Source organism: Acromyrmex echinatior, chromosome 1 (genome assembly GCF_024713525.1).
Source record: "Acromyrmex echinatior isolate Ae372 chromosome 1, ASM2471352v2, whole genome shotgun sequence".
Classification (NCBI taxonomy): Eukaryota; Metazoa; Arthropoda; class Insecta; order Hymenoptera; family Formicidae; genus Acromyrmex; species Acromyrmex echinatior.
In genome coordinates this window covers 12389137-12402119 of record NC_141852.1, presented here as the reverse complement: position 1 = coordinate 12402119, position 12983 = coordinate 12389137, and the positions used below count along the sequence as shown (strand labels likewise).

At 35.5% G+C, this 12983-nt stretch overlaps 1 protein-coding gene across 15 annotated transcripts; it reads left to right on the top strand.

Moving 5' to 3' along the window:
- The first annotated feature begins 24 nt into the window (after positions 1-24).
- B52 (serine and arginine rich splicing factor B52) lies at positions 25-12077 on the top strand. 15 transcript variants are annotated; one of them, XM_087414678.1, is made up of 12 exons: positions 25-165; positions 1302-1428; positions 2569-2639; positions 5062-5157; positions 5749-5772; positions 5923-5979; positions 6187-6256; positions 9854-9927; positions 10090-10278; positions 10696-10821; positions 11197-11259; positions 11374-12077. In XM_087414678.1, the coding sequence occupies exons 2-12, from the start codon at positions 1303-1305 to the stop codon at positions 11513-11515; spliced, it is 1038 nt and encodes a 345-aa protein (XP_087270804.1). In that variant the 5' UTR covers positions 25-165; position 1302; the 3' UTR covers positions 11516-12077. The 15 variants fall into 15 exon arrangements, with proteins under 15 accessions (XP_087270804.1, XP_087270773.1, XP_087270789.1 ...); XM_087414647.1 differs by having other exon boundaries at positions 11137-11259; XM_087414663.1 differs by having other exon boundaries at positions 10090-10308.
- The last annotated feature ends 906 nt before the right edge of the window (positions 12078-12983 follow it).

Sequence of the window (12983 nt, the reverse complement as noted above, 5' to 3'; positions counted from 1 at the left end):
TACGCACTGCGCGCCGTCGAGTGAACCCCGTTTTGTTTCCGTTGTTGCTACGAGGCTACCTCACCGTGCGGAGTTCTCTGCTCAGTATCATCCTCAATCTCGTTGATTTCGTGTTACAGGAGAGCTCACTTATCGCAAGTTACTTACCGCAAGTTCAACGTTCAGGTGAGTACAAATAATCAAATGTCTGTTTCGTCCGATAATTTCCGTAGCTGGTCTCTCGGGGGGGAAAAAAACTGTGAATGTTGTAAAACGAAGTTCGATTATCCGTTACTCTGTGTAACGTGATGTAACCCTCGCATAGAGCACGCTCTCTTACCAGCTTTCGTTCCCGCTCGGCGAAATACGCGCGATTCGCTTCAACGCGGTGATGACGACGCGTTTCGCGACGAAACGAAAATCCGCGTCGATTCGAGGAAAGCATGCGATCGCGGATCATTGTTTATGCGCGTCGCGTTAAAATGCGGATCGTTTTTCCGCGGCCATTATTACGACTCGTTCACGGCGCAATAAACCGACACGGCGCCTTCCATATCGATCGTACCGATTCGATGAAGCCGGATGAGCGTGGTGTTTCCGAGATCGGCACAAATTTCTAAAACTTTCAACGTGGCGTCTTATCGCGTGCACGCCGGCGTAACGCAATGAAAATGTTCTTTCTAATTCCATACTTTTTTTCCCCCCTTCAAGTCTTGCGCAAACGGAAAAGAAATTCATGCGTCCTCTCAATCACGGCGTGAAACAGCGAGTTCCATGCGATGCGCATCTTCCGGGAAATTTCCGTACGTTTGTCTCGTGAAGCGTGTCAGCACCTTGTTGCATTAAAGAAACATCGAGAATAATTAATGATTTTTCTTACATATACGTTGATAAAACAGTAGCATACGATATAAATATTATATATTGGAATAATGAAAATTATTAATAAATCCGAGATTAAATTTAATTTGAGTTACTGTATTCCTTGAAAGAACAATTATAGAAACACCGTTATGTTTTGTTTACAAACAATTAAAGTTTATTTTTAACCGTCTCTCGGTTAGAATTTTGGAAAATAACGATTATCTTATGTTGTCATGTGATTAAACGGCAGGTTCTGCAGGTAGCCTGTTATGTAAGGTGTTTTTATATTTTCCTTTAAGAATGAGCACTCGAGTATTCGTTGGTGGCTTAACGTACCGGGTGAGAGAGCGCGACCTTGAGAAGTTCTTCCGGAAATATGGTAGAATCAAGGAGGTCGCTATGAAGAATGGATTTGCCTTTGTGGTAAGTCTAATGTGGTTCAATTGTTTTTTTTACAGTATGGTAGGGACAAGAGTCTATGTCGGTGGGCTTCCATACGGCACCAGGGAAAGAGACCTTGAGAGATTTTTCAGAGGCTACGGTCGGTTCCGTGATGTTCTCATCAAGAATGGTTATGGCTTTGTTGTAAGTATCTGTACCCAGCTGTAAATATCTTGAGTATAACACTTTACATCGCTCAATTTGGTCCTATAATATTTTCATTTATTTGTCTGCAATTACTACACAAATGTATATCTCTTTGAAACTGATATGTTTTAAAAATTAATGAATCTTGATTTTTAGCTTTGTAATTGTTTTATAAAAATACCTTCTAACTATTTGGAAATTTTTCTTTATAAATTTATTGAATCGTGTAGCATATAACATTTTGTGTTAAAGATTACTGATTCATCTCTCGATCACTTTCCCTTATTTTATGAAAAAATGAAAATTATATTTGATATTGCATCATTGATGTAATAATGTTTTTGAATAAAGAGATGATAAAATTTATTTCCAAAAGAGATGGTTGTTCGTTTTAAAATTTATTTCCAAAAGAGATGGTTGTTCGTTTTTTTTTATCATTATTTGGACCAAAGTGGGTAAGCTGCAGAGTGTTAAATTACAAATATACAACTCGATAACCTGAGTTGACCTGACCTGAGCCCTGAGCACACTGGTACTGTGGCAGTTTAGTGGAGCTGTGTGCTGCTTATCACCGATTATTCTGCAAAAGCTTTGTAAGTTATGTATAATCAGGAAAACTAAACCATCTATAATGGGCTATGTACTACCAGATAGTTACTTATACCAATAATTTGAAATTTTGTAGCACATGCAATAACCTAGACTATGCACTTTATATAGTTTTATATATATATATATATATATATATATATATATAATATTTGATAATATATGATTTATTTATTAAGTGAAAAAATGATATCCTACTCTAAAACTTTTGCAGGAAGAAATTTAAAAAAATTGTATATAAACATTTTAGATAATTATGAATAAATTAAAGTCTTAGCAATTAATATTATGCATATCTAAGCATTCTATCACATCTATGATGATTGATTTTTATGTTTTATTATATACATTTACAATTCGTAAATAATACAGTGGTATTTATAACTTAGCATTATTTATGAAAGCTTTTATAATTAATACATAGATCGCATATAAATACATCAGTAATATATGATCCAACCGATATTGAAATAAAAACAAATGCATATTATTTTTAAATAATAACGAAAAAATTCCTTTTTTTTTTAGGAATTCGACGACTATAGAGATGCTGACGATGCCGTATACGAATTAAACGGAAAAGAACTTTTAGGCGAAAGGTAATGCAATTCTATTTTATTTAATGTATGAAACATACATGTATACTAGGCGATATTAGGCGGAATGGTATAGGTAGCATGTTTGCATGACTGAATAGTTTCTATAACAATCCATTTAGTATGTGGATTGTTATTGTGATTACATTAATGTTTGAATTATATCATAATTATAATATTATTGGTACTGGGGGTTCACTGTTTAAACACTAAAAAATTTTAATTCATGCTAACACACTAAGGGTGAGTTAAATTTGGGATTAGCGAAATTAACTAATATCACAACAGATATGTAATTCCTTTCTACAAATCTTTATAATTTATGTAAATATTAAATAATACATCTATTCTGTTGACAATAGCAATCTTAAGAATACATTTTGTTATTTCATGTACAGAAATAAATTATAATAATTTAATATGATCATCTCTTATTAAAATTAAAATATTAGTACATTGCAATATAGCTAATTTGTAACAGTTTATTTTTAGAATGGTGATGATGCGATATTTATTATATCGAGCTATAAATATCTTTTGATTTGCATAATAAATATTCTTTTCTGACTAATTAATTACTAAATAATGAAATTTTTTAATTACTTGATTCTAAATGGCTCAAATTTACTGACGATTAGTGTCTAAGACTACGTTTACACGGACACTTTAATCGAGTTTAATAACATTCGTAATTAGAAGCTAGCTAATCAGTCATTCCATTCTTCAGAGGAATAGCTATGATTGGCTAGTTTCATAACTATGGATGTTATCAAACCCGATTAAAGATATTCGTGCAAACGTAGTCTTATTTAAGGAACTTAATTTTTTAGGATCTTTTAAAAATGTTAAGTCACTAGAGACATTCACACATAGAAATAATAAATATTGTTTTACCTGCGAATTATTTATTACTTACATAATTTAACTCAATATTTCTTTCTCGATTAAATGTTTTATCTTAAGTAAACAGTTTGTTATCAACTTGATATCTTGTTATATATCACTTGAGATTAGATTGATGTGAGAAGCAATAGCATTCGAATGAGAAAATGAAATCTATTCAGCACAACACGTAAAGTAACTTTCTCTGAAAAAATTTCTTTTCTATATGCTTATTCTTTCTTTCTTTTGGGAATTTATGTAAGTGTCAATAATATTAGTAGCGTTTACATGTAATAAATAATAATAATTTTCAATATTTTCACATATAATAAACATTGTAATAGCTGATAAAGTGTGGTCGAATGCGGTGGCAATATTCTTAACGCTCTCTAATCGCATTGCATTTCAACCTGTACCAGTAATATTATTCGCTGTTGCTTTTATTTAATTAAAGACAAATGTACAGTGCACAATTGTATCTGTTCGCATTTAACGGGTGTTCCGTTAATACCTTTAATTTTGCATCTATAGTAAACGGCGTCTGTCCTCCAAATTAACGATTGGACATTTAGCGAGATAAAATGCGTCTTAAATGACTTACCGCCATTTTGAACTACTTCCATCAATTCCCCGAGTAAAAAAAGTCTTGGCAATAATATATCTTCGTCTGGAGAAATGTTATATTGCTTCTTTTTTGCCGAAAAATTTGGCACATGTGCTTTTTCATAAATTCATTGTGTGATCCTATATAATGCACCGCATCATATTTTAACTTAAAAAAAAATCGTAATATACGGAGAAAAATATTTTATTGAATTAACTGAAATTTTGATGTAAAATTAACGATCCAGAATTCTGGTCAAGTCTATCAGATTTCTGATTAATTTTAGTAGATTTATAACTAAGAAAATTTTGAATATTATTTTAACTAGAATTCTAGAATATTTTATCATAAATCTAGTAGGTTTAACCAAAATTCTGGATCATTTAGCTTCCACTAGAATTCCAATTAATTGAATCATTTTTCTCCGTGTAAGGATCACAGATATAGTTATGAAAAAGCTGATGGATGTGGTAAAAGAAAATTAATTCGATAAGTAGCATCGTATAAAGAAAACAGTTTAGACTATATAACGAATACGAACGATAACGGGTCGTGAGAGAGAGGGGGAGAGAGAGAGAGAATGAGAGCGAGAGCGAGAGAGAGAGAGAGATAGGGGGAAAGAGAAAGAGAGGGGACAGCGCCTCAGACGAAACCGGACGATAGAGAAAGAGAGGGACGGATGATATTTGATCAGATTTCGCGGAGAAAGGAGACTGAGGAATGGAAAGGAAAAAAAGAAGGAAGGAAGGAAGGAAGGCAGGACTGAAGCAGCTTTAGAGAGTAAGAATTAGTCGTGGACTTAGGCGGGGTTTTGTTGGGTGTGTTTCAGAGTGGCGGTGGAGATAGCACGGGGTGTTTCAGGGAGGCGAGGCGACCGTGGCTACGGACGCTCACGCTCCTGGAGAGACAAGTAAGCATATCCAATGTGTCTTGTTACAGAATTACTGTAGAGAGGGCCCGGGGGACACCTAGGGGTAGTGACCAGTGGCGCTATGGTGACTCCCGTGGTGGTTATGGGGACTCGAGGCGATCTGCGTAAGACACGCTATCCTTTTTTTTATTTTATCAGAGCGATCATTATCCCCTCCTCCCCTGCAGGCAGCCGGCTCGGGATGTGCGAAATCCAAGCGATTGATTAATTTACTTCCCATTCGGATACTTTTCTCTTATGTATGGATTTTTTGTTTTTTTTCTCCCATTTGTTTTTTTTTTATTATATATATATATATTTTTTCTTATATTGTCTTGAGTTTCTTATGCCGCGTAAATCGATTTCGCACATCGTCCGCACAGGGAAGAACGTAACCTTGGATATTGATAAGCTCTAGCATAAAGAGGGCGTAAAGACGAGTGATAAATTACGCGTTTGTAAAGTTCTCTTGCCTTTGCGCATACGAAAATACGTTTAATTAGAAATCAAAGTTTCAGCTTCAGAATTGGTTGTCTTGGATTTGACTACTCTCCCGAGTACGTCGAATTGTTAAAGTTTTGCCGCGATTAAAAAAGTGATAGCAATATAACGCCTAGCGATTACCCTCCCAAACATTATGTTTATTGCTGGTAGTTGAACGAAATGATCCGATGTAATTGGCGACTAATAGATATGTGGTATTGTGTTTGTTACAGCCGAGACGATATGCGGCACGACAGGTACGCTATTGCTGCATTTTGAATAGATTTGATTCGATTGGAACAGGTGATTGATTGTGTGCCTGAGCAATGAGTGCAGATCTGTAGTTATTTGCTGAAGGTTTAACCGACGATCCGTTATTTCTGTTCACATGACATCCCTTTTTGCAGAGATAGTGTGAACAGAAACACGAGGACTGCATCTAGCTACAAGCAATCATTGCCCAGGTACATACATCCAATGTTACGCTCTAACGATTACACCTTAACTTACATAAACTTACTGTTTTGTAAATATCTTGAATTATATCATTATTACGTTTTTTATACCATATTTTCATTCGCATTTACATTAACATAAAGTCAGGTCCAAGACAAACCTGCTTGCTCTAAAAACATACATGTAGATAATAGCTGGTCTTTTTCCCATTGTAGATATGGCCCACCGACTCGCACCGAGTATCGTTTGACTGTGGAGAATTTATCGAGTCGTGTCAGTTGGCAGGTAAGTGACACATATCTCGCTTTTTTCTTTACCTTATATTTTTACCGATAATTACCTTCGCTGGTTTGATTACTATTCGCGTTTCCAGAAAAAACATTGCACTACTTTATATGGGTTTTTCAAATTTATATATATCTCTCCGGATCTCTAAGTTTTTCCGAACTTTTTTACAGTCCGTTTCTACTAAAGTTCCACGCGTGTCGATAAATAGCATTTCTTTTGTTCTTCAATTGTCTTTCGTCTCATTTTACGTTTATTTATTCAGAATAGAAAGCCCTATTTTGGAATTTAAAAAGATGTAAGATTTTGATCAAGTAAGTCTGGCAAAAATTGAAATCAAATTTTTATATACATGTGCAAAAGACATTTTCCATGAAAAAAAGAAAAATTAGAGAAAGAGAATAAAAATCCATATGGACGACAGAAATATCAGACACGTGCGAGATGCAAGAAATGCATTGCGGATCACCATACCTAATACAAGGGCACAGGTTTGCACGAGGAACTCGGAGTAACAACATGGCCCGTGATGAAGCAGCCAGATACTATTGGACAAAGATATTCGGCGGACACCGTGGATGCGAAGAGCTCTAAAGCGGAAGAAACGAAGCAACGAATGGAGACGATAGACCGAATGGAGCGATACAGATAAATGCAAACGATATGTGGGAATACCAGGACGCAAGTGGATGCTTTTAAAACCAAAAAGCCATAAAAAATTATACTCAAATCGAAATGAAGACTGCACGTAAACCAAGTCTTACTTGATCAATTTACATTGTGTATATATTTGTATATTACATACATAATCTATGAAAGTAGATATATATTTTTTCTATAACTGTCGTTGCACTTTTCCGATGATTGGTTATTTACCAAAAAATATTCTCTCGATCGAGTCTTGATTGTTCGACGTTACTTTTTCAATTTATTATTTCATTTACGTTCGGCCAACAGTTTGAGAAAAAACAAAATAAAATTGATGTTCTTTCCGAAGAGCCATATCCTCTTCGCCGAGGAGGGGCGACCGGTAGGGCCAATAGACTGATGTGCGATGATAGAGATGACGATGCACGCGATGGGCCCGCCTTGAGGTCAAGTGGCACCAGGTTGGTTTCTGAGGTGTCCCGGGTGACAGAGAGAGCCGCGTGGCACTGGGATGTACACCTACCACCACCTATCTACCATCATACTACTACTCGCGCGCAGTAATACGTGGTGAATCCCGGTGAAATCCCAGTGATAGGGCTATTGTGCATACTTCAATCCTCTTCATCGTGATCACTGGGGAAAAAAAAGAAAAAGAGAGAGAGAGAGAGAGATCCAACCGCCGCTATCTACTTTATCCGTCTGGGAAACAAACATTTATTTACGTATACAACCTCCACCAATATATATCACCACTCTTCCTATTACTATAAACCGACATGGTCATAATTCAGTACCTTCACCATCGACCATCATTACAACCACCATCACATCTACCACTTCACTGTGACTGTCATTGCTACTGGTACGCCATGCAACCTAGCCATCTAGTAAGTCAGGCAACAGCCACACCCATGAGGGCATACACGGGCCGAAACCCGAACCATCCGCGACTACGCCGTACAGATCCGTTCGACCCGACCGAGCGCCGTGTGTCTGGCCTTTCTCTCTGTCCGTAAGCAAGGTGGTGCCTGGGCCCAAGGTAAATGCGTCACCTTAACCGAGTGTACTCTTAGATATACACATATATATCTATTATAACTACACACTCTTGAACGTGATTTTGTTCACATATGTATACTATATATATATATATATAATTATAATATATATACTTATTTATACACCTCCTTATTTAATATTACTGTGCACTATAGCTCAGCGTACATCGAACTGTTCAAGTTTTATGAAGTTCGGAGCTGTGCACGCGCAACTAAATGCGAAATCGGAGATAGGGAATCACTAGTGATATATTTATGTGCTCGAAATTAAAAATCTACTTACTCACTAAATCAATTTTGTGTCCCAACATACTATGATAACGTCCAGATGTTTTCTATTTATAACAATGAATATCTTTCTATCGCGAATACGTTTCAAAATTTTCTGAATAGCAAAAGACCAACTTTTCTTTATGCAAAATAATAATTTGCATTATTACATTATATTTTAAATGTAGCAAGTGAGGAATAATATTTCAGAGGAAATTTATCCAGCGTTGGAAATATATCTTTGGCAATGGCATGCGTTCTATTTTTCCTTTTTTTTTTTTCTTTTATTACAATGGAATTTGCGCTTGGATCTTGAGAAACATCAGCATAAATTTCAGACAGGCCGCCGCCATGTGGTATCCCATATGGAGATGTCTGCGCTATCTCATATTCGCCATGTAAAACAACGGACACAGCCACCTACTGTCTACCTAGTATCTCCATAACACTAAAGCCGTACCTGGTTCCCACACACGTACAGAGAGAGAGAGAGAGAGAGAGAGAGAAAGGGAGAGAGAGTGAAAGAGAGAAATATACATATAAGCAAATCTCCCAACGATGAACGCAAATGGACCACTAGACAATATTTACCTTCACTCACTAATATCCTTCATGAGTAATAACTGCGAAGCATCGAACTGGATGATGTGTGGAAGAGACAACAAAAAAGAAAGAGAAGAAAAGATAATGTGGAAGACTTCTGTTCACAATACAGAGTAATCTTATAACATTAAGAGAAAAAATCCAAGAAAATATTACAGGAGAAGAATTATCGATGAACTTACTATGTTTTTATTTTTAGCGAAAAATTAACACAATTTTTATCCTTAGTTCCTTATGTTTTAAAACTTATTTTTTTCTATTTTATTGCGATGCAGAATGTATTTACATAGCTTTCGAAACTTGCTTAACTTTTGCTGAATTATGTTTATGTATATTAAATTTTTAATTATCGCTTTATAGCGATTTTTTTGCTGTATGTAATTCTTTCTAAAGAATTATATACTACTTAAAACAGTATATTAAATATATTAGTTACAGTTATATTATTTTTTATGACATGTTACAGACATTTAAAAAGTATCGCATTTATTACTTTTGTAATTATATTGTGAGCCATCCTGCAGAAATGAAAATTATTCTCAAAAAGTCCATTAATTGACTGATACGAGTATTGATTGATTTATATAAGCGTTTTATAAATAATGTTTCATTATGCAGGGTGGAGTTGTCTATATGTATAAATTAAATCATAATAATTATTTAAAAGATTGAATTGCACAAAAAGAAAGGTTGTGTCGATAAGTAGATACTAAATTCGAACACGTAATTGATAACTTTATTTTCAACACTGAAGACGCGAGCAGATGTAGACACCATCTATGCTATGCTTATCTCTTTCTCTAGTCGAGTAGATCCAGGTTACCTCTGTCAAGGAAAGAAATCGAAATAGCATATAACGTATGAGTGCACAGGATATATTTTAACCTGCGCGATACATCAGACTAGGAACACAGTATAGTAAACTCCAACTACTAATTCTATTCTAAATCTATTCGCATATTTATGTACATTAGCATGAGAGAAACATGTTAATTTTGGTTCTTGTGATGTTCAGGATTTGAAGGATTACATGAGACAAGCTGGAGAAGTGACTTATGCTGATGCTCATAAGCAACGTAGAAACGAAGGGTAAGTGACTTTGTTGATTGAGAATGATAAGTTAAAATTAAGTCACTCTGTTTTAATAACTAAAAGAAACAGTAGGAAATTATAGCAAGATTATTTATAAAAAATATTTACGCATCTGTATTGTCTCATGTTATATTAATCTAACGATTTATGATTGAGCAGAGTTGTCGAATTCGCGACATATTCCGACTTGAAGAACGCTATCGATAAATTAGACGATACAGAATTGAACGGCCGCAGGATTAGACTCATCGAAGACAAGAGACGTGGTCGTCGTTCAAGATCCTCTAGTTCACGCTCACGTTCCCGATCCCGATCTCGATCACGTCGTCGGTCGCGCTCCCGTTCAAGGTATAATCGTCGTTCTCGATCCCGATCAAGGTACTGTCGGGGCGACATTACGCCACCTGTTATGTTTTCTATTATGATTTATCTTTATTTAGATACAGTTTTGTAATACGACAGTCTACAAAGCGATCCATTTATTATTTTGTCCAAATTTATTATTTTTTAATTAAGTTTCTGACATGTTTTTATTTTTGTATTAAAGTAATTTGTCACAAAACTTCTTATTCACACTTAATTTTTTATTAACTTATAAATTTATTTTTGTTTTAAGTTCGTTTCTATTTTATTTGATTTGATCAAAGTTTTATTTTTTGCAAACACGATCGCAAAACTTATCGCATAATGAAATAATTTGCGATAACATCATGGAAACCGTTTTAGGATATTAAGTACGCCTTATTGCTGTTTTTTATAATGTAGAAGCCGTCGCAGTTCTCGTAGCCACAGCCGTCGTAGTACCCGTTCTAAGTCAAGAGCGCACTCGAAGTCCAAGTCCAAGTCTAAATCCAAATCTCCCGAGCGTAGTCGTTCACGCTCAAAATCCAAGTAAGTATCTTAGTTTTATCAATCTGTTTACTCTATTCATAACTATGTATATTTATTTCACTTATTTTATTTTTTTTTCTTGCGCAGTTAGTCACAGTCAGTGTACACTCATTCCCATTTATTATTGGCATTGTTTTTGGGCTGGCTACGTGCCTTGAGCTCTCACGCTTAATCACGCTTTATACGCGTTCACCTATTCGTATCACCGTACGCGCGCGCTTGGAAAATGACAGAAAAAAAGAAAGCGAGTTTCTTTGTATTTTGTCAACTTTCTCTACTTTCGTATCCCTTTCATTTTGAACTATAATTTTGCAGATCAAGAGACCGCTCAAAGTCGAAATCTAAGTCAAAGTCCAAATCCAGATCTCGTTCTAGGTCCAAGGCTGAGAGGTCAAAGTCCAGGTCGCAGTCCAAATCCAAAGCCAAGTCTCCCTCAAAGTGAGTCCTCTCGCTGGCCTTTTCTTTAATCGATACATAATTGGCGCAAGAAAATAAAATTTCTCGAACGATGACACAAATGCTGAACTCCTTAAACTTTCCTCCTCCTTTCAGGGATAGGTCGAGCCGCGAGCGTTCCAGAGGTGACAGATCCCGATCCCGATCAGGAAGCAAACATAGCAAGAGCCGTAGTCGCTCTCGTTCGCCTATGAATGGTGACAAATCGCCGGAGAGCAGCAAACAGAAAGCCGATTAAGCAGAGAGATAAAAAAAAATCTGCAAACTATTTGTTCTTTTTTTCCCTTCTTTTTTGTTCTTTCTTCAATCATTTTTTATATTCAATCGCATTAAAAAAGATCACTATCTCATATTTTCTATTCATTAATCTTAATGAGGTTTTAAACCTGTGTCGATGCTCTCCCTTCGATATAATTTGAACATTTTAAAGATACAATCAAAGTTTTTTTGTAAAAAACAACCAACATTATTGTTGATTTCAGGTAATTTTTGATTTAATTACTTAAATCATAGTTAGCCATGGCTTTTGCCTTTCATTTTTTTATTACATAGATATCATTAGGTTTAGCGATACACATCATCTGATCTATACAATTCGCGTATTTAGATAAGTATTCTTTATTCATACCTCAAGACTACAAATCTTTTCATTGTATCGCCGTATATGATACGAGTTTCCTTATAATGGCTTTTTGTATATATTCCTAATGGTTACATTACAATAAGAAAGTATGTGATGTGTATTAAATTTAGAGATAAGAGGTGTCTCAACTGTCAATAAAAGTTCATGTCGATGCAAATTAATATTTCATATCCAAATCATTCCCAATATCATTCCCAATTATTTGTTTCGAACATATTTAAATATCGAATATTCCATAATTGCGCATTAGTATGTTTATTTAGTATATAGAAGAAATTAAAAAAAAACATTGCAATCAACTATTATAATTTTAGAGTTCATAAAAACGACTCTTATTATATTAATTCCTAATTACTATCTTATTTTTTAATAATTTTTTTCTATAAAGACTACTCCAAAAGATAATAAAGATTATCGCACATCTGTCATTACCAAATGGATAAATAAAAAAAATTAGCAAAATTATATCTTTTTATTTCTGGTTATTTCGAGTTCTCAGCTTAACTAAAACGGAACTTTACGAACGAACATGTGACACGCAGATGTGCCTACATGGGACTCGGATGACTCACTGACGTGTGTCAACCCTAGTATTTTCGTCTCCTTCCACCCCCTAACATGTTGGGAATAGATAGGCATCACAAACTCGTTGTCCAGCTCGAGAACGAGAGGGAGAAGGAGAAAAACAAGGAGAAGAGGATATAAAAAGATCGTCGCCAAGAAGAAGCCGCGCCGTCGTTCAATGCCAAATTCGCGGTGCCGGCTGTGCGTCGAACGTAAATTCCCAGTCGTCGCTGAGGGTGAGTCAGTTACCCCTCCGCATGACGGTCAAGGAGACGATCGGAAAGAAAGACGCAGAAAAGGGGAACGCGATTAATTGACGTGATTGGGGAGGTAGGAGCTAAGCGACGATTGGTCCCCATTCGTGAGCGGTGGGGTCCCAGTCCAGGAACGATATGTGCACTCGCAAGACCCAGATGCTATATATATTGTGCACGTGTGCTGTAAAAGAAATGAGATATGATTTACATATAACTCGAAATATATTTCTGTGTACATATTA